Source organism: Perognathus longimembris, chromosome 10, assembly GCF_023159225.1.
Source record: "Perognathus longimembris pacificus isolate PPM17 chromosome 10, ASM2315922v1, whole genome shotgun sequence".
NCBI classification, from domain to species: Eukaryota; Metazoa; Chordata; class Mammalia; order Rodentia; family Heteromyidae; genus Perognathus; species Perognathus longimembris.
Window position 1 is genome coordinate 20635036 of NC_063170.1, and position 23864 is coordinate 20658899.

The 23864-nt window shown below is 53.5% G+C and overlaps 1 protein-coding gene across 1 annotated transcript in view; it reads right to left on the reverse strand.

Annotated features, from left to right (window-relative positions):
• The window catches only part of Nlrc5 (NLR family CARD domain containing 5), a 62807-nt gene that overhangs the window by 25473 nt on the left and 13470 nt on the right, over positions 1–23864 (reverse strand). The window contains exons 6-24 of the mRNA XM_048355534.1: positions 23118–23186; positions 19598–21275; positions 18311–18394; positions 18121–18204; positions 16214–16297; positions 16025–16114; positions 15099–15158; positions 13765–13830; positions 13195–13278; positions 12573–12656; positions 11683–11772; positions 10520–10588; positions 9719–9787; positions 8950–9051; positions 8615–8698; positions 7192–7281; positions 6403–6447; positions 4305–4394; positions 2322–2405 (exon numbers count right to left, since the gene is read on the reverse strand). Of these exons, the coding sequence (XP_048211491.1) occupies positions 2322–2405; positions 4305–4394; positions 6403–6447; positions 7192–7281; positions 8615–8698; positions 8950–9051; positions 9719–9787; positions 10520–10588; positions 11683–11772; positions 12573–12656; positions 13195–13278; positions 13765–13830; positions 15099–15158; positions 16025–16114; positions 16214–16297; positions 18121–18204; positions 18311–18394; positions 19598–21275; positions 23118–23186 (3106 nt within the window). The remainder of the gene's footprint in view (positions 1–2321; positions 2406–4304; positions 4395–6402; positions 6448–7191; positions 7282–8614; positions 8699–8949; positions 9052–9718; positions 9788–10519; positions 10589–11682; positions 11773–12572; positions 12657–13194; positions 13279–13764; positions 13831–15098; positions 15159–16024; positions 16115–16213; positions 16298–18120; positions 18205–18310; positions 18395–19597; positions 21276–23117; positions 23187–23864) is intronic.

A 23864-nucleotide genomic window follows, 5' to 3' on the forward strand; every position in this document is an offset into this window, starting at 1 on the left:
AGCTAGGATTACAGGCATGAGCCACCAGCAAGGTGCTTTTATATCAGTGTCACATCCCACTGCCAGGCCCAGTGAGGCAGGACCTGTGCTCAGACCAGCTCTGATCCTTGTCTTTCTACCCTCAGCATCCAATGTAGGTTTTTCAGTGCGAGTCTCAAACTTTGGCTGGCCAGCCTCAGACAGAGGTCATCTTGATCTCTGCCTCCTGTGTAGCTGAAGTTACAGGCATGTGCTACCAGGTCACACTCATCTCTACTTTATCTATGCTTGACGACTCCATAATAAACATGCTGTTGAGCTGGGTGCTAGTGGCTCACTCCTGTAATCCTTGCTACTTAGGAGGCTTAGATCTGAGGATCAGGGTTCCAAGCTAGCCCATGTGGAAAGTCACTGAGACTCTTATCTCCAATGGTCTACTCAGAAAAAGCTGAAGTGGTGCTGTGGTTCAAGTGGTAGAGTGCTCTCCTTGAGAAAAAGAAGCTCAGGGACAGGGCCCAGGCCCTTGAGTTCAAGCCCTATGAGCAGTGTGTGTGTGTGTGTGTGTGTGTGTGTGTGTGTGTGTGTGTGTGTGTGTGTGTGTGTGTGTGTATGTGTGTGTGTGCGTGTGTCCACACACACACTGCTGTTGAAATGAAACTAACTTCATGGTGAGGAAGTCTGATCACCCTAGCCTTGGTCAGGTTCAGGAGGTCAAGTTCAACATCAGCAGCCATTCTTCTAGTTGATGGCACACAGCCCAGAGATGACACAATGACTCAGGCCCTTCCCCTCCCTTCTGCTCTTCCTGAAAGCCCAAACCTGCAGTTTAATTGCTTAAACACCAGACACACATACCTTCCCGGTATACCTCAAAACTAGCAGGACAGGAATGGGAAAGCAAGCGAGGGAGGCTGCCGGAGAGCAGAAGAGGTGAAGGGACAGGGTTCTAGATGGCAGGCACCCATAGGAAAACTGGCCATGTTCCACCAAAGTCCAAAGTCGACAGTCTGCATCTTCCTCACGGCAACACCAGATGCTGGCAACTGGGAAACCGGGGTGCAGTGGGGGGAAACCTCGCTGTGTTCCCTCTTGAAACTGGCCTGCAAATCAGGTCTAAAACTATTTCAAAGTAGCTTGTTAGAAAATGAATCCAGCCAGGTGCTGGGTCATGCCTATAATCCTAGCTACTCAGGAGGCTAAGATCTGAGAATGGAGGTTCAGAGCCAGCCAGGACGGACTAATCTGAAAAACTCTTATCCCCAATTCACCAACAAGGTGGGGCTCAAGTGGTAGAGTGCCAGCTGTGAATGAAAAAGCTGAGGGAGAGTGTGAGCCCTGAATCCAAGCCCCAAAACTAGCACAGAAAAGGAAAAGGGATCCACCTGGGTGTGGTAGCTCATGCCTATTATCTTAATTACTTAAGAGGTTGAGATCTGAGGATCTAATTTCCAAGACAGGCTAGGAGACTCTTATCTCCAATTAACCACCCCAAAAAGCCAGAAGGAGAGGCATGGCTCAAGTGGTAGAGTGCCAGCTTTGAATGGAGAAGTCAAGAGAGAGCGAGAGAGCACCAGCCCCAATCCTGGCCAAAAAGAACCCGGCGAGGTTGCATACCTGCTGTCCCAGCACTGGGGAGGCCAGCCTGGACTACGTAGTGAGACCCTGCCTCAAAGAAACCAAAGCAGCCCCCAGTGAATGGGGTCCACATGGCTGGATCTCCAGGGTCAACATGGCGTGGGAACACATGCCTGTGGGTCACGTGAATCATCCTGTTGGAAGGGGGAAATTGCGGCGGATCCACAGGCAGGAAGCAAGACTGTAGCCTTGTTTGTTTTCCATTGTGGAACTTGAACTCAGGGCCTGGCTACTGACCCTGAGCTCTTCAGCTCAAGGCTAGTGCTCTACCACCTTAAGTCACAGTGCCACTTCTGATGGCTTATTGGAGATAAGAGTCTCATGGACTTTCCTGCCTGGGCTGGCTTTGAACTGCGATCCTCAGATCTCAGCCTCCTGAGTAGGCATGAGCCACTGGCGCCTCTCTTGTCGTGAGGTAATTATCCTGTAGAATTACAGCAACGGCAGCCACAGGCCAGGGTGACTGTCCACTCGGCAGGTGCAGGAGTTGAAGCTAAAGCCATTGGTCCCCTCAGCCGCTTGTGGAGGAGGAGCCTCCTAAGAAGGAGAGGGCACTCCAGGAAGACTTTCAGGAACAGAGGCGGGATGAGGGGGGCCGTGGGCAGGGAAGGGGATGGCAGGGAGGGACCCGGAAGTCTTGCTGGCCTTGCCCCAGGCCTCTGGAAAGACACCTCTTTGTGCTTTCGTGGCTATGTCTTGTCACTCACCGAATTTCCAGTGGCCCTGGGCACGCCTCTAGAGAGTGGAAGAGCCGAGTGAGGCTGGGGGGGTTCAGTGGACACTCCTTGAGGCTGGGCAAGGGCAGTGGGAAGAAGAGCAGAGGATCAGAGAGGGCGTGGGCTCCTGTCCAGCCTGGGACTCTCCTACCCCAGCCGCCCTGCTCCCCAGCTGCTCCCCAGGCTCCTCCCCCACAGCCCCTTAGCTCTGCTCCCCAGGACTCTGAGAGCCATAGTTAAGAGCCCCTGAGCACCCAGCTGCCATCCAGGGATCCTTTGAGTCCCTTCTAGCACCTGGCCTGAGCTCGGGACCCGCCCTCCCTCACCTGAACACTCTACATCCCCAGCTCCCACCATCACCCACCTCCACCTCACCATACAGCAAGTCTTTTTTTTTGCCAGTCCTGGGCCTTGGACTCAGGGTCTGAGCACTGTCCCAGGCTTCTTTTTTGCTCAAGGCTAGCACTCTGCCACTTGAGCCACAGCACCACTTCTGGCCATTTTCTGTATATGTGGTGCTGAGGAATTGAACCCAGGGCTTTATGTATACAAGGCAAACATTCTTGCCACTAGGCCATATTCCCAGCCCCATACAGCAAGTCTTATCTTTTTTTTTTTTTTGGTGCTGGTCCTGGGGTTTGAATGCAGGGCCTGGGATATGTCTCTGAGCTATTTTGTTCAAGGCTAGAGCTCTACCACTTGAGCTACGGCTCCATTGCTGGTTAATTGGAGGTAAGAGTCTCATGGACCTTCCTGCTCAGGCTGACTTTGTACTACAATCCTCAGATCTCAACTTTTCTGAGTAGCTTAGGTTGCAAGCATGAGCTACTGGTGCCCCATTAAGAGTTTCATCTTTTAATGGTGCACAAAACCCTCTCTGACTCCCTATTATCCTTGGGTCAAAAAGCAAATGTCATCTGGGAGCTGGTGGTGGCTCAGGCCTGTAATCCTAACTACTCAGGAGGCTGAGATCTGAGGACAGCAGTTCAAAGCCAGCCTGGGTAGGAAAGTCCCCGTAAGACTCTTATCTCCAATTAATCACCAGAAAGCCAGAAGTGGAGCTGTGGCTCAAAGTGGTAGAGCTCTAGCTTTAAGGAAAAAGAGTTCAGGGACAGCAATCAGGCCCTGAGTTCAAGCCCTGAGACTGACAAAAAATAAATAAATAAATAAGCAAATGTCTTTCCCACAGCTTCATTGGTCTTCTTTTACTCGGCTACTTTAGCTCCAGCCACACTGAAATATCTCCTAAAGCTGAATTTCCCTCCTCAGGGCTTTGGTGCATGCTGTCTCTCCTGTCTGGGGTCCAGACCACCTCTTCCAGCTGTCTCTCTTATGGGAAGATGTGAGACCCACTTGGGTCTCAAAGCCCCTTCTGGCAGAGCTGGGGAAGTTCTAAGCCAGGTCAGGCTCCACCAAAAGCAGTTTGCCTTTTCTCCATGGCTCAACTTCCCTTGTACTGTACATGCATGCTATATTCTGGAAATGGGTGTCCTCAATTAAGATGGTAATCAGGCAGGGGATGGCTGGGCTGGCCTGTATGTTTCAGAAAAATATGGAGGCTTCTCTCTGGACAATGTAGGAGGTTTGGGCCACTGAGTTGCCCCATAGGCCCTGTCAGCCCTTAGCCCCAGCCCTGGCCTCAGCCCTCAGCCCCACCTCTGGCCCTGGCCTTAGCCCTTCGCCCTAACCCTGGTCCTGACCTCAGCCCTCAGCCCCCAGCTCTGGCCCTGGCCTCAGCCCTAACCCTGGCTCTGACCTCAGCCTCCAGCCCCGGCCCTGGTCTTGGCCCCCAGCCCCGGCCCTGGTCTTGGCCTCCAGCCCTGGCTCTGACCCTCACAGTCACTGCTCTATCTTTTCCCTTTTCTCAAACTCTCTGCCTCTTAATCACTAATCCTGACCCTGTACCCTCTGCCCATTTCCTGACCCCCTCACCCCCACTGTAATCACTCCTAAGTGAGAAGAGGGACACAATACCAGAAGCTCCTGGTGATGCAGCGCTGGCCGAACCCCGAGATCTGGGTTCCTGCCCGGAGCTCTGGAAAAGGTCCAGCAGCCAATACACCCCTGAGGTGAGGAGACATTTGAAAGGTGAGTTCAGTTCACCATGATGAACTCCCGCTCAGAAGTCGGGGCCGGATGTAGTCCAGGGACAGGCCCTCCTTGTGCAGGTGGGGAAGCCGGAGAAAAGCCACTAGCTCACACCTGGTCAGCTGTGCAGCACCTGACCAGGTGAGTGAGCCAGGATGGAGCCCCTTCCATCTCTGCCACTGGCTAGGGATTCACATGCACCTCAGTTCTCTGTGGGTTAAGACCTGAGAGGATCTCCAGAAACAGATTTAGGGAGCAGGATCACCTGACTGAGAACTGTCCCTGGTTTCAGATGGCTCAAAAACAGCTCCACAGCAACAGACAAAGGCCTAATATCCGTCATCTACAGAGAACTCAAGAAACTAACCCCCTCCAAATCCAGTAAACCAATTATGAAATGGGCAAAGGAGCTAAAGAGAGACTTCACAGGAGAAGAAATAAAAAATGGCAAAGAAACATATGAGGAAATGTTCAACATCCCTGGTAGTAAAGGAAATGCAAATAAAAACAACCCTGAGTTACCACCTCATCCCAGTTAGAATGGCCTATACTCTGAACTCACACAACAACAAATGCTGGAGGGGATGCAGAAAAGAGGAACCCTTCCCCACTGTTGGTGGGAGCGTAAACTAGTACAACCACTCTGGAGAACAGTATGGAGGTTCCTCAAAAAACTCAGCATAGACATACCCTGTGACCCAGCCATACCACTCTCAGGCATCTATCCAGAACAACAAGATCCAGGACACCATAAAGACACCTGCACATCCATGTTTACTGCTGCACAATTCACAATAGCTAAACTATGGAAACAACCCAGATGCCCCACTACAGATGAATGGCTCCAAAAAATGTGGTAACGGTACACAATGGAATACTACATAGCAATTAGAAATGATAAAATAATGGCATTTGCAGGGAAATGTTCAGATCTTGAACAAATAATGTTGATCAAGATGAGCCTAGAGCACAGAGAACAAAGGTGCATGGTCTCCCTGATGTGGTTTGTTGGGGTGGGGTGGAGGGGAGAACAATAGAGATCATGTCTGTAAAACAACAAACTTCTTTTCAAATGGTATCTCCATGTTTTGGTCAGTGACTTTACATTATGTCTCTAAAACCAAACAATTACTGAATAAGCATAAAAAGGCCTAGGATGGACCTATCAGAGGTTCACAAGAGCTCATCAGCTATGTACATATGAATATATAAGATGGTGCTAAGCAAAATGAACTCCAGAGGGAAACAGGAGGATTTTATCATTGTTAGGTTTTACGTACTAGTTGAATTTCCTGTGGCATACCCCATTTGGTTACTGTATATGCTTTTGGTACACTGGATATTGTACATATGCTTATCTGAACTAGGGAAGGGAAAGAAAAATGAGGGACAGTGTAACCAATATGATAAGAAATGCACTCACTCCCTTATTATGTAACTGTACCCCCTCTGTACATCACCTTGTCAATAAAATTTAATTAAAAAAAACCCCAAAACAAAACAAAAAACCAGTTAGCTCCAAAGTCACTCAGCCCAGGGTCCCTCGCTAAGTCTGGCTCGCAGCCAGCCTTCCCCCATAACCACCAGGGGGCAGCCAGGAGTATCCGTGAAGTGCTAAAATAGATAGGTGCATGTTCTCTTGGAAGGCATGGAAAACGTTTTCTCTGAGCACTGAGACCATGCAGATCAAAGTCTATTCTCAAGTGTGAAAGGACTGTGGCTGCGGCTCTCCTGACCAGTCCACACCTTCTGTCCCTGAGGGAAGTCACATAACTGCTCCCTTTGTGTGCCTTCCCTGCCCCCTCCAAGACAGATGGAAGGGGGCTGGTTATGGGGGAGGGGGAAGGGGACCTGAAAATGCCAGGTGAATTCTTGTGCATCAGACCTCAGCAGCCCACTCCTGGGCTCATTGGGAGAGGGCACCTGCAGGAAGGGGGGCCCAGAACAAGAGGGAACCCCTACTCCCACAGCTCCCCCTCCTCACCTTCCTGTCTTGTTTCCTGTCAGGAGGATGTGCTGGTTCTCAAAGCTGGAAGTGAAGAGACCGCAGCTTTAAAAACAAAAAAGGCAAAAGTCTCCTTTCCCAGGCCCAAAGATGCCACCCTGGCCAGACCCAAGAGGGCAGGCTGGGGTGGGGTGGGGGGAACGAGACCTGCTTTCTTACTAAAACAACCAATGATGGCATTGCTCAAAACTCATGCTGGGCACACCACCGGATCTCACTGGTTCTTACAATAAATCCATGAAGAAAGGAATTGTCCGTGGCTCCATTTTACAGAGGAGGAGACAGAGGCATGGCAACCTCAAGGACCTGCTCAAGACTACACAACTGGGAAACAGTCAAGTGTGGACCGGCTACCCACCACGGCACCTCCATTCTTGGGGATCCTCCAGGAAGGAAAATCCTCAGAGAAATGGTGGGAGGCTGTGGGGTGACTGGTGTCTTTGTTCTAGGCTCTCATCAATTCCAGAGAGCGCATAAGATGGGTAAGGCAGGTATGGTGGCTACCAGGGCACTTCCAGTTGGAGGACGATCAGGAGTGTGACAAAGGGAAAGGTGATGTCCCATGGTAGACCTTTGAGCGTCTAGGAGACCATACTCATTCATTCACACATTCATTCATTCAACACCCCGTGCTCGCCCAGCGCGTTTGTCCTGACCAAGGCCCCGGGGGAGCATATGTAGTGACCTGGTAGACAAATGGCCCAAGTGGAAGCTGGTGGCCCGAGGGTGGAGGGGACGGTGGGGCCGCGGGCCGGAAGAAACCCTTACCTGATGTCCACGTGGAAAACCCATGGCAGGGTAGCCATGCACTGGGCCAAGCTGAGCACCGTGGCCAGGGACGTACCATTCTCGCTGAGGCTGAGAGGTCACAGGGACATTAACAGAGGCCACCCAGGACGGAGGTCCCCTCATGGTGTCAGGGGCCCAGGGAAGGAGGGCTGACTCGGTGTCCGATGACCATCCCAGAGAGAGCATACCCCTTCCAACCTCACTGGACAGCTGGGGAAACGAGGGCCAGCCAGGGACAAGAGCTTGCCCAGGGTAGCCCGCCAGGTGGGAGACAGGGCTGAGATTGGAACCCAAGTTCCCTTGTGGGCCAGATCTGGGCTCTGTCGCCCCATCTGTTGAAGGGAGCTGGGGCCTGGTGGCAGAGGACGATGTGAACTCTGTTCCAATAGCAGGGCCAAGGCCTCCGCTGCTCTCTCAACCCTGTCAGCTGATTAACCACCATTGCATGTCCCATTAACTCAGGCCCAGGGCACAAGTAGGGCACTGAGTTACCAAGGTACTTATAGTTAGTATTAAAAGGCCACCGGAGCTCAAGCCACATGTCCTCTTCTCTCCTTCCTGCCCCTCCCTGCCCGCATGCAGGCCCCTGCAGTGTCTGAAGACACCTCCTTTCCTGGTCGGCTTCTCTTGGTGCACTGGCAGCGGAGGCTCAGGCCTTAGCACTCATTGTAACCACAGACCGTGGCTGTCACCTCAGGGGATCAGAGAGGTCTCATAACTTGCTCAAGGTCACTCAGTACATACACAGCACCATCATCTGGGAACCCAGGGCCTGTGACCTCTGACCTCTCAGTTTGGCCAAGGAAAGCTTAGGAGAAGGGAGGGGCCATGGGAGCCAAGAACATCGAAATGTGCCACAGGCTAAGATAGGGGATTTCTGGCCTCATTTTTGGTCCTCCCCTCTCCACCCCCCCCAAAACAAAAACAAAAACATCTTTCCTGTCTTCATCAGTTCCTCAGGACCTGTGAGCTGACCCAGGCACTATCCTTGGGTGCCCCCTCGAGTATAAACCCTCCTTGCCTACCCACCAGTCTGAGTCCCACCAAATGTCCCTTCTTGGGCCCAGAAGGGCTGGGCCCAGAATCCCAGCCGTCCACCCCTAGCATGCTTCCCTAATGCTATCCACAGTACCCCATGCCTGCCACACCCCACGTGGCCTGAGGCTGGAGGTGAGTCCGTCTCTATGAGAAATAAGCCATGGTCAGTCCATTCAGAGCAAACAGTGTCTACGACAGAGCTGCCCTTTGTGGAGTACCTGCTCCATGTCAGGGCTGGCCCTGGGGACTCACATGTATTTCCTGATCCCATCTTCAGCCTGACCTCCAGAAGGGAGGGGAGTCAGGACATCCCCACCCCACTTGTGGGTGATGACCACACAGCCCTTCCTAGCTGGCTACTTACTTCAAGGATTGCAGGGGCCCCAGGCCTGGGAGCAGCTGGGCCAAGAGAGCCACCCCATTATCTCCCAGGGCGTTGCCTGATAGGCTGGAAGGGAAAGGAGAGGGGTTAGGTGAGGGTGGAGCAAGTGTGCCCCCCCCCTACACCTGCCACTGGGCTGTTCCAGAGACTGGGCACCCAGCCTAGGCTGCTCAGCCAGGTCTCAGCACACCTGGGACTCCCCCAGGCTCTTCGCTGAGGTTCAGAGGGGGTCAAAGAGAGAGAGGTGGTTGGGAATAGAGTGACAAAGGCCCCTGGGTCCTCTGACCCCTGTCATTTTCTCTTCCATGAACACTCACTCGAGATGACGCAGCTGGACAGGGTGGTGGGGGCGCCGGTATCCCCCCAGGATCTTGCAGAGCTTCTGTATGTGCTTGGCCTGGAAGCCGCAGTGCGTCAGCCTGCAGAGGGGCAGACCACAGCCCTGCAGCGCCCGCTCAGGCCTCCTGTCACCCCGGACCCCAGGCAGGCTGGCAGGAGAGGAGGGGACTGACCGTGCCTAGAACCCAGGCAGACAGACAGGCAAATAGGCCGACACACAGCAAATGCTTAAGATGTTATTGCACATGCAGAGAGAGGGAGGCAGTGTCGGAGATGAGGAGCACAGGGACTGGGGACAGGAGAGGGCAAGGGCAAGGGAGAGCGAGGACAGACAACAAAATTAAGGCCCACAGAGAAAAAGAACCAAACTTTGAAAGACACAGGAAATGGAGAGATGGACAAACAGACAAGAGGAGGGGTGTGGTGGGAAACTGCATGGCAGAGCAAAGCCGAGGCCCAGGCCCAGGATCAGGGGAGCAGAGGCCCACTGACCGCTGGTCCCCCCCCCCTGCCCCCCACGCCATGCAGAATCCCCATGGGGCCCAGTGCTGGGGCTATGGTCATGGGTTCCCCCAAGTTATGGAAGGTAGCAGAGAGGGACTGTGCAGGGGGTAAGAAACAGGAAGCCCACCACAACTTGTGGGTGAGGGGTTGCCCCTAGGGAGCCTGCGGGGCTGGGGCTTGAGGCCTGGGGACAGGATGAGAAGAGGCATGAGCTCTGTCGAGGTCTAGGGGTCACCTCCATACCTGATGTCTCGGGAGCTGGAGGGCAGCTCCGAGGCCCCCAGGGGTGAGCGGCTGTGGAGAAGTGCAGCACTGTAGGAATGCGCAGGTTCCTCAGCCAGAGTCACCAGCATCTACCCCGGCCTGGCTGTCCAGCAGCCAGTGTCTGTGCTCCCCCAGGCGCCAGGAAGTTCTGACTGTACCCTGGCGTGTGGCTCAGGACCAGTCACGTGACCGCTCCCTGGGGCCAGCTGTCTTATTGGTGCTTGCTGCTCATATAGTAAAGGCTGATTTCCCTTCACTGTTCATCGCATCACCCATCAGTGACATCAGAGGCAGCCCTAACCATCCCTCCTGAGTTCCCATCCCACACAGGAGAGTGCACTTAGACATCTAGGAGCACAGAGTCCCTCACCCCTGTGAGGGGCTGGGGAAATCCAGAAGGCTACCCTGAAGGAGGTGACACTCCCTAACGTGTTTGCAGGCACTAGAAGTTCTGACCACCATACGAGCTACAGGCCAGGCAGCCCTCTGGGTCTTGCGGAAGGTCTTCATCCCCTGCGCCTCATTAGGCAGCTCCCCAGCCCCTCCTGGGCCTGCCACCCACAGTCTCCACCTCAGAACTTCCTTCACATACCAGGGGATGGGGAGGTGCCAGGTGCTTCTGCCCTTCCCATTCAGGGCCGCAGCCCTCCGCAAGCCTGCCCACTGCTGCCCCTTTGGGAATGTGCCAAGCTCTCCTTGGCAGGTGATGGCACCCTCCTCCGGTGGCAGGGAGGGTGGTGGTGGTCCTGACAGAGCAGAGCTGGGAGTGGGAGGGCCTACCTTTCCCAGGATCCCTCCTGCTCCCCTGCCTCCTGGGCAAACATCAGGACTACAGCTTTGTGCAGCAGACTGTGGAAAGAAGAGAGGCAGAGGGGAGGAGAAGTTATGGTCCTTGGTTATTATTTTTTTCTTTCTTTTTTTATTAATTAAATTTTATTGACAAGGTGTTGTGCAAAGGGGGTACAGTTACATAATAAGGTAGTGAGTACATTTCTTGTGATATCTGTTACACCCTCATTTTTCTTTCCCTTCCCTAGATCAGATAGGCATAGACACAATATCCAGTGTACCAAAATCACATACAGTAACCATGTAGGGTACGCCAAAGGAAATTCACCTAGAACATTAAACGTAATGACAACAATAGAATCCTCCTGTGTCCTTCTCTTGGAGTTGTTTTTGCTTATCCTTGTCTTAGATGACCATGTGTACATAGCTGTTAAGCTATTGTGATCCACTGATAGGTCTATCCTAGACCTTTTTATGTTTGTTTAGTAGTTGTTTGGTTTTAGACACATAATGTAAAGTTGCTGACCCGAACATGTGGAAATACCATTTGAAAAGAAGTTTGTTTTTTTGCAGACCTGGTCTCTACTGTTTGCCCCGCTCCCCACCCTCCTTGGTCATTTTATTGAACTCTGATCTGGAAGGATCCTTAAACGTCCTCTGCACCCCTCCAGTTAAGCAAGCATCTGCTGAGGCCATCTTCCTAGCACACAACATCCCTTGGAGTGCCTAAGCACCCTCCTGACCCTGTAAGACCCTGAAAGAAAAACACAGTTCTGCAGTGTCTTCGGAGCGGCTCCCAGACTCCAGGCATGGATCAGAGTCCGGGCGGCCCTCACAGGTCACGTGTGTATGTGACAGGGGTGGGTCTCAGCCTGACCCTGGGTGGGGGGGGGGCTCTGATGTGCAGAGCCACCCCCAGCCTTGGCTGGCTGGGGTCCACTCAGCCCAGGTCGGCTCTTCAGGGATGCACCCCGAATGCCGCCAGGACCTGTGGCACCTGGCCCCAAGTGTGCCGGCTGGAATGGGGTGTGAGTGGGCACCAGACACAGCTTTTAGGGGTGTGTTAGGCCTGGGTAGAGAACATGTGCCCAGGGCTGTAAAGGGTGCAAGGGCGAGGTAGGGCTTGGGGGTGAGGGTGGGGGAGGGAACTCCACCTGATGTGCAGCTCTGCCAGGCTCCGGCACGTGTCCACAGCCCTCAGCACGGAAGCCACACCGGATGTGGAGAGTCTGTTGTTACTGAGGCTGAGAGGGGAGGGTGCCAGCCGTCAGTGGGCACCGAGGGCCCAGCCAGCTCCAGCGCCCTGATGCTCAGCGGCTTCATGGCTGTCGCTCTCCTTTATCCCGAGTCCCCAGCCAGAGGCTCTCCAAGGATTCTGGCCATGTGGCTGAGCCAAGAATCCCCCAGCCCCCACATGTGCACCCCACTTGGAGGATCAAGCTCCTGGGTGGCGAGGGCTGCTGTGGGGTTTTCCTCCCCTCTGAATCTGTCTCCATTTGACAAATGGAGACACTGAGGCCACATCCCATTCCTTCCCCAGGAATAAGAGACAGAGCCAAAGCCATGGCCCCAAGTCACGTTTCCTCAACGCATTGTTCCCCAACCCCAACCTTAGAGTGACTCCAGGAGCCCAACAGATGCACCTGCATGCCATGTCCACCTCAGCCCCTCTAACATGACAGCACACCCAATAGATGAATGCCCTTCCTGCTCATCTCTCCATCCCAACAGCCTACCCCTTCACCCCCAAATTGCACCCCAACCTAATGCACCACTTTCCACCCCAACACCCTCGGTATCCATTCCCCCAGCCCCCCAGTGCTGCCACACCGCAATCCCCACCCCACCCCACCACACCCCACTAGGGCTGACACAAGCCACTGGTGGGGTATGGACACATCCACACATGCAAGGATGAAATGGTGGAATGCTAGTGGCCTGGACAGAAGCAAGGGGCAGGCACGTATGACCTACCCATCTAGGACCAGCTGGGGCTCCCCAGCCTCCCCCCCCCAACCATGTAGGGGTGAAGTAGACAACTCACTCCAACTTCTTGGTGATGTGCAGCTGGGGTACAGCCTCTGCCAGGAGTTGACAGCCTTCATCTTCCAGATGGTTCTCTGAGAGGCTGAGATAGCAGGGCCCATGGTTCTATGCTGGGGGCTGGAGTTGCCCTCTGCCCCCACACTTGTGCTGCACCTTCCTGACTCAGACAAGCATCACTTGCATACATGAACTTTAACAGTGAGTGCAGTGCCTGGCTGCTTGGCTGGCTGTGGCCTACCCGCGCCTACAATTGTGGGCGTACTTCCAATCACAATTCCACAGAGCAGATACACCACCAATCCCCCCTGGAGGAGGAAGCGGAGGCCCAAGGTGGTGAAGACCCTTCCTCAAGGGCCTCTCCCAATCTGTGAGACCTTCAGCCAATTTCCCTCCCCATGCCTTACTTTCCTCCAATAGCAACAGGGCTTACATCACTGAGTCAAGATGATTAAATAAGACATACACAAAAGCTCCGGGCAGAGCACCCGGCACCAGACAAGTGCTGAAGACTGCAGCCATGAATGTGCTCAGATGCCCCTTATCCACAAGTAAGGACCTGGCCACTCTGCCCCCCAGCCCCTCTGCTCCTGCTTGGGGCCCGCGCTTCCCACCAAACTCACTCCACTTCCTCCAGGTGCGGTCCTTCCCGGAGCAGCTCTATGAGGACTTGCACATCGCAGTCCCTGAGCTGACATTTCTGGAGCCTGGGGTGGTGTTGGGGAACACAGGGACTTAGGGCGGGGAGGTACAGCATGCCCCCTCCAGCTCTGGGTAGGGGGGCATCCAGAGGCTGACAGATTTGGGCTTTACACAGCTTGTAGGAGCTGGTTAATCTTGGCCAAAGCACTTACACGGTCTGAGTTAAACTGGCTTAAGTTCAGCTGAGCGGACTCAGTTTCCTTCTCAATCAAATGGGAATAAGGATGGACAATGAAGTTTCTAAGAGGCTAATCATGAGGTCATGGGTCCGGAACATGGAGCCCAGTGCTATAGCAAGGGACCATCAGGTATAGCTATGTTGCCATAGCAACCATCAGATGCTCCTGATGCAAGTCAGGTGACTTATTCACACCATTTCCCATGTCTGCTTTCCTTTTATCTTTCCGTCCCCTGCTGTGCCATCCCAGAGGAGGGGGGGGTCCCTCCTCCACAAAGCACCCTCCCCACTGCAGTGAGTTCCACTGAGGTACCTGAGTGTCAGCCTTCTGTCCAGAGTCTCTCTTTTTGGGCTGACATTTTCCTGGAGGTCTGGAGCTCTGTTCAAAACAAATCACACATTGGCCTGGGCTCAGGAGCCAGGGCCTCCCTGGCCAGCTTGCTTCTTCCCTTTGCCTCTTCCCTTGCTTCTAGGCCTGAAGATCCAACCACACCCCTCCCCCATGGCGAGGGAGTGCATCACAAAGATGGTTGCTGCCCAAAGGATGTTACAATTCAGGCAAGCAGGAAGAGGTCAAAGGGAGCCATTATTCAAATTCTGGCTTTTCCCTGTGCAGCTGTGTGGCCTTGGGCAAGTCTCGTACCTATGGGAGTCTGGGTTTTCTTCCCTAAGGTAGGATGACAATCTCTAACATACACAGTTCTGGAAGGAGTGGATGGGGCAATATTTGTTCAAGTACCCAGCTGGGCTCACAATGGAAGCTGTGACAGCAGAAGCGGCTGCTGTCTGAGCTGCTGGCCTCCCTCTGCAGGAGCGGGGTCCAGCTCTCTGTGCTTGAGTAAGAAGCCATAGAGCCTCTGAACGCTCTCCCTCTGGGCAGGGGAGTGCTGGGGGCCACAGGAAAGACCCCTAGACTGGTCCCATCTAGCAGAATGTCTCTAATGGCAGGAACATCCAGTGATCTCATCATCCACTGGCCACCCAGAACTGATGGGCACTTCAAGTGTGCACTGTGACCGAGGAACTGAAGTGTTCATTTGACTGACACCAGGGCTAGTGACTATCCTCTTGAATGTGGCAGCTTGAGAAGTCAGAGGGAAAAGGACATTGGTCCTTGTGGGTCATTGCCCAGGTGAGGAGGGGAGAGCTTGCTCAAGTGTCACCTGTCTCTGAGTCACAGGCAGGGAGGAGCACGGGAGTGTGGTGGAATGCTCTTGCAGAGGAAACACAGGGCCCCTTCCTTTACCCATTCAAGAATGGCCAAATGGAAGTCCACACCTAGCCAGCATTGAACACCCCTTCACACTAGCTGTGTCCTAAGCACTTCCCACCATCCACCCTTTACAGTGCTAAAATGTGACCACCCTCATTGCCTCTCATTGCTTTTTCATTGCCAGGCTAGCTGTATGTTCACATCCTCTCGCAGAGATGGCTCACTCCTCTCTCTATGCAGGGCCGGATGTGTGGCCAGGAAAGCCAGAGGATGCAGGGCCCCCTGGACAGGCTCAGTGGTCCATTGAATAGCAGGAGCTGCAGAAAGCAACTTCAGCTCCAGCTCTTCTTTGGCACTCTCAGCCACCCTTCCTCTCACCTTAGCCCAGCTCGTTCTCAGAGTGAGCCCAGCCCCGGGCCTCCCAGTCTCCTCACCTCCACAGCTCCACATCTGACTCCATGGGCGGAGAAAGAACAAAGATGAGCTCTGTCTCCCTAAAGGGTCAGATGCAGAACTGTGAAACCCCATGGACCAGAAGCCAGCATATCATCCCCACTTCACACCCTTCCTGCCCCAGACATCCAGGGAATGCTGATTTCAGAACAGCAGAAGTAGCAACATGCTCCTAAGTCACAGCTTGTTAAGTCTCACAAGAGTATTGTTAGAAAGCCAGAAGAAAACCATTCATTTTCTTCTTTCCATGTCCTGGAGTTCATTTTGATAAGTATTATTTTATATGATCAAAGGCACATTGTACATTTGTGCTCTACCCTCAGAAATCAATTTCTTACAAGAAACATAGTAGAAATTAGAAACACTCAGGGGCTTTCTGAAAAGGAGTTACAACTGTTTTGGAATTAAGAAGTTTGACATCTAACCTCCCCATGATCCTAACAGACAATGCTGGTTTCAGCACCATGGAGAGCTAATTATTCCTTTTTATTTGCGTGTGCTTCCTAGATTTGATTCATCCATCCTCCACCCACCAAATCAACCCTCCCTCCATCCATCCACCAATCCATCCACCCTTTCATCCACCCATCATCCACAATCCAAACTTTGTCCTTCCTCCCTCCCTCCCTCCCTCCCTCCCTCCCTCCCTCCCTTCCTTCCTTCCTTCCTATACACCCATTCATCCATCCATCCACCTACTCTCCTACTCATCCCATCCATCCAGCCATCCACTCTTTATTAAGTACCAGGTGCCAGGCTTGAGCAGATCATTAGAGTTAGAGTAAAGCAGACTTGGAATATACATGTAAGTCATACAGATTGAGAGCCTTCTCTTTTCCCACCACTCCCTTTTCCCCTTTCTTTTTCTTAAGACCTTGAAGATGAGTATCCCATTCCTTGTGCTCACCTGGCCTGCAGCATTGTGACATTAGGACATGTGACTGCCACCTTCACCAACTGGAGTAGAGTTGACACAGAGAAGCTGTTTCTGCTCAGGCTGTGTGATGGGGAAAAGGTGTCAGGATTGGGTTTCTCATGCATGACCTGCAGGAGATTGGAGGCTTGGGCTGGGAGAGGATGTGGACAGAACACTTACTCAAGCTTGCAGAGCCTTGGCAGGCAAGGGAGCACCGTCACGATGTCCAGCACCTCCTGGTCTTTGAGCTGGTTATCCTGTAAACTTCAAGAAGAAGGAGACCAAGTCCATCAGCTTTGGGCCACTTGGAAGCCCTAGTTGGCATGTGACCGTCACGGCTACCCTCATGCGGGAGACACAAGACAAGGGCACTAGCACCCAGCATGCCCAGCTAGGTCCTCTTCTGGCCTTTCTCTGTGGAGGATTTCCTGCCTAGTGGCCCAAAGGAATCTTGATGACAGAATGTGGGCAAAGTCTCACAAAGCGAGGGAAGAGACCCAGGGGCCCTGCTCTCCAGACTTCTGTCTCCAATGTGCCTGAGGCCCAAGTGCATCCAGATCTCTTGACCCCCAGGGGAGGAGCAAAGTCTAGTCTGGGACCCCAGAGATGCTGTTCAGCTCTGGCTCTGACTTGCTGAAAGCCCCAGGACCAGTACATTCCTCTCTGATGTCACATTACCTGCCTTTCACGGGGCCCGCACATCTCAGTCCTGCCTGTCCCTCCCAGCTGGAGGGACAGACGACGTGAGGGATGCAAGGCCAATTAACAGCAACATTGGGTAATGGGAGAAATGATTCAGTAATGGGGAAAGATAAGTGGCAGCAAGATTGATATTCTAGAGCTCTGTCCTGGCCAGAGTGGTCACTGCATAAAGGAGCCCAGCTGAAGGAGCTGAGGGACAGCGCCCAGCTCATGTTCCACTCAGTAAGTGCTGTGCCCTACTGTGGAGATGCACCTGGATTAACGAGTCGTCTTCCCTCCCTCCTTCCCTCCCTCCTTCTCTCCCTCCCTTCCCTCCCTCCCTCCTTCCTTCCTTCCCTCCTTCCCTCCTTCCTTCCTTCCCTCCCTCCCTCCTTCCTTCCTTCCCTCCCTCCTTCCTTCCCTCCCTCCTTCCTTCCCTCCCTCCCTCCCTCCCTCCCTCCCTCCCTCCCTCCCTCCTTCCCTCTCTCCCTCCCTCCCTCTCTTCCTTTTTGCGCCAGTACTAGGGCTTGAAGTTAGAACCTGGGTGCTGTTGCTTAGCATTTTTTGCTCAAGGTTAGTGCTCTACCACTTGGGCTACAGATCCACTTCTGGACTTTTTCCGGTTAACTGAGGATAAATCTCACAGACCTTCCTGATCAGGCTGGCTTGGAATTGCAATCCTCAGATCTCAACCACTTGTGTAGCTAAGATTACAGGCATGAGCCACTGGTACCCAGTTTAAGAGAATCTTTCTAACTCTCATGAAGGGACCATAGAAGCCAGCAGCGGTCCTTCTGGTGACCCTACCTCTCCCCAGAGCATTCAGTCCCAGACGTAGGGAAGGGTACCCTGGTGTGTGTACTCAGTGTGTGCTTGCATCTAAGTGTGCATGTGTGTGCTGCACAAATGATTATCTGTGAACGCGGATGTGGAGGGAACATGCTTGAGCAGGGGAGTGTCATTTGCATGCAAATGCATACACATGTACAGGAGTGTGAAAGCATGTTATATGCATTTATGTGTACCCACAAAGCCTGCCTCCTGCCTGCACACTGCCATCCCTTCTCCTAGGGGAGTCACAGACGAAGAGAGCCTCAAAACTCATGGCCCATCAAGGTAGTCCAAATATTAACCATGAGCAACCCTGTTCTGGAGCTCTTAGGAGTCTTGTTCTTGGCTTTAGCCAGTCTTGTTCTTGGATTGCTACCTCCCTGAGTCCCAGTATTACTCTTGGCTTTAGCCAACCTTGTTCTTGGATTGCTACCTCCCTGTCTGAGTCTCTCTGGAAATCTTACTGGCCATATCCTGATGTCAACTTCAGGCTGCAGCCCAGGCTCTAGAGCTGACCCAGGAGCTCGGCAATGACTCTTCTCCCCAGCCAGTGAGCCCTCCTGAAGATCACTCACCTGACCTCCTCCAGATGTCGACACAGGGGCAAAGCCTGCACCAAGTGGCTGATGCCACGGGCTGTGACCTTGCTTCCCACTAACCTACAAGGCAAGCACAGGTGATGGAGAGGAATGGAGATGTGGGAGCAGATGGGACATGACAGGCATCCTCAAATGAAGCTCTTTCTTGGCTGCAAGGCTGGCTTACCCCAGCCTCTGCAGGCTCCCCATGGTAGGCAAGCTCCTGGACAATGCTTCAGCAAATGCGTCACCACACTTCCTGCTCTTAAAGCTGCACAGGGAGAAGCAAAGTGTCAGAAGATGAGGGCTGGGGGGTGGGGCTTGGAGATCATCAGCATCCTCCCCCTTTCCTGCCCCAAACACACCCCCTCCCCCACCACACAATTATAGCAGTAATTGTTGAAGTAGTCATAAGATAAATCTACAGCACTAAGTGCTTCAGCCATTAAGCAATTCTCCCCTTCATCCAGGGGACAAGATGGTTTTCCAACCAGAAGACACATTTCCAGCCCCCTTGGCAACCTGGAGTGGCTGTGTTCTCACCAATGCCATGCAACTAGGAGGGACGTGTCCTAGTCCACGCTGACCTTTAACACACCAAGTTTGTCTTCACACCCACTCTTTCCCTTCTCCCTAAGCTAGAGCAGAGGGATGCCCATGACCCAGCCTTGACCATGCAAACAGGATGGCAAGGAGAGGGTGGAGCCACAAGGCTAGGAACTTGGAGCCCTGCGTGACCACGTGGAGCAGAGACATCCTGCCGGCAGACCTCTGACTCTCCAGGAGGGAGAAACACAGTTCTAAGGATTGGGGAATGTGCCTTTGTAATCACAGCTGTACTCTTTTTTTTTTGGCCAGTCCTGGGGCTTTGGACCCAGGGCCTGAGCACTGTTCCTGGCTTCTTTTTGCTCAAGGCTAGCACTCTGCCACTTGAGCCACAGCGCCGCTTCTGGCCATTTTCTGTATATGTGGTGCTGGGGAATTGAACCCAGGGCCTCATGTATAGGAGGCAAGCACTCTTGCCACTAGGCCATATCCCCAGCCACCACAGCTGTACTCTTGCTCTCACCAGTGTAGACATGCAGGCTTTGCTCTGGACCAGGCCTGCTGAGGCCTGTTTACCATGCCTGCTTCCATCTCCTTCTCACAAGGACCCCATGAGTTAGGTGTTAACTATGGAATCATTTTAGAAAGAAGCTTGGACAGGTTATATCACCTGCCCCAACATTAGTTTCAAGCAGCACAGTCCATGATGATTAGAGTCCAGAAGCCACAGGTAGCAGGCACCAGGATCCCAGAGGGCCTGTCAAAGCCCGGGGCTGGGCCACTCCTATCAGAGGTGGGTGGAGTTGTTCTGTTCTGACACTCAAAATTTGAATCCAGTCTCCTTCATAGGATTGTCAGGCTGGTTGGCTTCTCCCTGAACCCCAGGTTCCTCCTGCATCCTTCCTCCTCCTCCTCCGCCCTTACTCACCTGAGAGACTCTACCCGCCCACAGCCTATCAGAGCCTCCGGGCAGTGGGGCTCCAGCAGGCAGCCTTCAAACTCCAGGTGCAGAGGGTCAGCTCTGTGCTCCAGAATGTCCATCAGGGCAGCCAGGTCTGTGAAGCTCAGTGGGAAATTGTGGAAGGGCAGATGGTCAGGGAGGTTTTGGGCCATGAGGCTGGCCAGTTCAGCCTCCTGGGTCTCAGCTACACAGTGACACAGCTCCACCACCTTCGGCCCGGTGAGCTTATGGGTGGCCAATTTCCTCAGCACCTGCACAACAGCAGCCTGCCTGGCGCCCACCCAGGCTTCATTCCTCTTGGCCAGGTGGCTGAGGAATGGACGGCACGTGTGAGATGCCAGGCCAGCCAGGAAGGTGGGGAGCTGGTCTGAGAGGCCCACTTTACCTTTGGTCCTCAGCACCCAGTAGGAACGAAGGGTGACATGGCGAGTGAGTGTGTCTCTGTCCACCACAGGGCTGGCCATCAGGTACAAGGCAGCAAAAAACTCCTGCAGGCTGAGGTGGGCAAATGCATAGCCCGTCTCCTGGAGCCTGGGGCTTGTGCGGATGTAGAAGGAGGTCAGAAAGCTGTGGGTGGCTCCAAAAGTCACCAAGGCTGGAGGAATATCCTCCGAACAGAAGACAACCTTTCCGGAGTCCAGGCCTGCGAGGGCCACCTCCCCCAGGCCCAGCAGGGACGCAGCGGGAAGATCCTCACAGGGGCAGAGGGCAAGGACCATCTGCAGGTAGAGCTGAGTCACCGTGGGCAGGAGGGCTGCCGACTGGCCCACGGGGGTTCGGGGGAGCAGATGGTGGAGGCAGAGGCAGGTGACTCGGCACAGGGCAGGGACCGCGCACATGCCCCGGAGACGCCCATTTGCATGAAGCTCTTCCAGGACCATCTCTTTAGAAGGCTGCTCACTGAAGAAGTGGCTCATGTACTCCTGCACCCGCTGCCCATCGAAGCCCCACATGTGGACCACAGCTGCCTCTTTGGGCAGGCAAGTGGGCAGCTTCCCTGGACGGGAGGTAGCGATCACCCAGCAGCCAGGTAGGAGGGTTCCACGGCAGAGATTAGAGAAGAGGGTGAAGACTGAAGCTGAGCCGTCCGGGCCCAGGGTCTCCTTGTCAGAACAGGAGTGCAGGGCCTCATCCAGCCCATCAAAAATCAGCAGGACTCTATCAGCATTCTCCTCTAGGTACTGGAAGACAGCGTCAGAGCCTGATTTGGGGCTCAGGTACAGATCAAAAAGGAGCTGGGGCAGCGTCAAAGAGTGTTTGATCAGGTTGAGCTGGCAGAACTCAAAAAGGAACAGGGCCTGGAAGTGGTCTAGCTGGCCAGCAGCCCACTTCCGGCAGAGCCTCCGGGCCAGTGTGGTCTTGCCCATGCCGGCCTTTCCCAAGAGCACTGTCACTTGTGGGCCCTTGTGGGCCCTGAAGTTGAAGAGTTCCTGGATGTCTACATCGCTGCCATCTTCTGGGTTGATGTCCCTGGCGATGGGCCTCTCTGGGGTGTTCAAGGGTGCTGTAGCCCGGCTCCATTGTAGGATGGAGGGGATGTAGTATTGGTAGGTGGTAAGGGTCTGCCCTGGCCCCGAGAATTTGCTGTCATAGTGCTGGTGGACGAATGCCCTTAGGAGCTCCAAGTATTTTCTGGCCAACTCTGCTGGGGACAGGGAGAAGGTATGAAAACAGGAGCCCTGGCCCTGTCCATGCCTGTAGCCCTAGTAATATGGCACCTCTAGCTCTAGTAATATGGTGTGAGGGCACAATAGGGTTTGTTATTGTTTCTTGTGCAGGACTTGAACTTAGAGCCTTGAGCTCTTGCTTGATTTTTTTTGGGGGGGGGGGCAGTCATGGGGCTTGAACTTGGACCCTGGGTACTGTCCCTGAGCTGGTTTTTTGTTTTGTTTTGTTTTGTTTTTTGGTACTTGGGATCGAACCCAGGACATTGCACTTGCGAGGCAAGCACTTTGTCACTGAGCTACATCCCAGCCCTTGTCCCTGAGCTTTTTTACTCAAGTCTAGTGTTCTACCACATTAAGCCACAGCTCCACTTTCGGTTTTCTGGTGGTTAATTGGAAATGAGAGTCTCACATACTTTCTTGCCTGGCCTAGCTTCAAGCTGTGATCCCCAGATCTCAGCCTCCTGAGTATCTAAGGCATGAGTCACCAGTGCCTGGCTTCTGGCTTGGCCTTTGCGCTCACAGCAATCTCTCACACGAGCCATACTTCTACTTCCAGCTTTTTTTTTTTCCCCGCTGGTGAAGTCAAGCAAAGGCCTCTTGGATTCTAGCTGGGAACCTTAATCCCCAAATCTCAGCCTTCTAAGTAGCTAGGATTATAGGTGTGAGACACAACAAGGGTTCTGAAGGGACCAAATCCTCAGCAGCGTCTCTGGCAGCTGTGTACATGGGTTGGTGGGCATGGGGCCCATGGTCATGGCTGTCTTGGTTTCTGCCACCATGAAAGTGTATAAAGGTTCAAGAGCTGGAGGGCTTGCTCATCAAGATCTTAACAAACCCTTCCGGTGGGACTCCAGTGCTCCGGGTCCCTCTCCATTGCTTCAGTTCTGTGATATCTAGGAGTGAGCATTAATGACTCGTGAGCCTTGGGCTGGCCTATAGACCATGAGATGGCTTCTGCATGGCCAGGTGTTAATCTGCCCCTTCTTGAGTCATTAGAGGACTGTGGTAGCCCAGAGAAGGACCGGAAGGAGACAAGCAGGCGTAAAACATTGCCTGTTCTGCTGGGCACCAGTGGTTCGCATGTAATCCTAACTACTTACTCAGGAGGCTGAAATGTGAGGATCACGGTTCAAAGCCAGCCCAGGTGGACAGTCCAGGAGACTCTTATCTTCAATTTTAAAAAGCCCAAAGTGAAGCTGTGGCTCAAGTAGAAGAGCTCCAGCCTTGGGTGAAAAAGCTAAGGGACAATACCCTGGCTCTGAGTTCAAGCTCCAGGACTGGCACAAAAAATTTGCCTTTTTTTTGAATAGATGTGAATTCTCCACCATGGCCATACCCATGGTTGTGAGTGAGTGAGTGTGTGTGTGTGTGTGTGTGTGTGTGTGTGTGTGTGTGTGTAGGTGGTGGGGAGAATGGGGACCTCATTGGATAAGCAGTGGAGGATGAGTGAGGTTGGCCTCAGGAGCCCTCTGTCTCCCTGTGGGCCCCAGGACTTCTGCCTTGAGGGCTTTTCTCAGGAATCTTTGTCAACACTCACCCCTGCTCACTCCAACTAGACAGTGGGGGCTCAGGCCTGGGGTCATGCTTGTCATTTCTCTGGGGTATCTCTGGAAGAGCCTGGTTAGCAAAACTGTGATCCTCAGTCCCTCCCTGTGTGCCCCAACCACCTCCTCTGTCCACCAGGACCTCAAATCCTTCTCTTCTAAGAGTCTGGAAGACAGGCCATGAATCTGCCTGCCTAGATTAGGGTCTGGGATCTATGTCTAGGTATCAGGCATCCCAGTCTCTCTGGTGGGATCCCTTTCTTTCCTGGCACCCACCTAGCTGCTGTTTCCTGTAGTACTTGGGGCTCAGCAAGGACTCACAGCTCTGATGAGGATGCTTGAGGCCTGAAAGAGAGAAGAAAGGAAGTGAGGGAGGACTCAAGGAGCAACTGGGAACCTGCATGGCACCTTTGGGCTGCTGTATGCTGCAAACAGCCACTGAGAGACAAACACAGCACACTCAGAGACAGGAAGGAGGCAGGTGATGGGCAAGGGGGTTTGCGGGGCCCGGAGGCTCTGGTCCTGGGGTCTCCCACTCAGGATGCTGAGAGCAGCTCCAGAAATGCTCATCCCTAAGCATGCCATCACTGGCTTTCCACCTGGGAAGGAAGGAAGGAGAGAGAGAGATGGTTGTGACAGCAAAGCTTCCAATGGGCTTCCAATGGGCTTGGCCAGGACTGTGTTTAAGTAGCCAGAAGCTGAAAGTGGAGAGCTGAAAGTGGTACAATGCCAGCCTTGAGTGAGAAAGCCAAGCTAGATCATGAGGCCCTGAGTCACAGCACACGGGAAGGGAGTGGGGAAGAAGGAAGCGGGGAGAGAGGGAGGAAGGAAAGGAAAGGGAAGGAGAGAGGAAAGGAGGGAGGGAGGGAGGGAGGGAGGGAGGGAGGAAGGGAGGGAGGGAGAAAAGGAGGGAGGGAGGGAGGGAGGAAGGAAAGAAGGAAGGAAGGAAGGAAGGAAGGAAGGAAGGAAGGAAGGAAGGAAGGAAGGAAGGAAGGAAGGAAGGATCTAGGACTTTGGCCTATG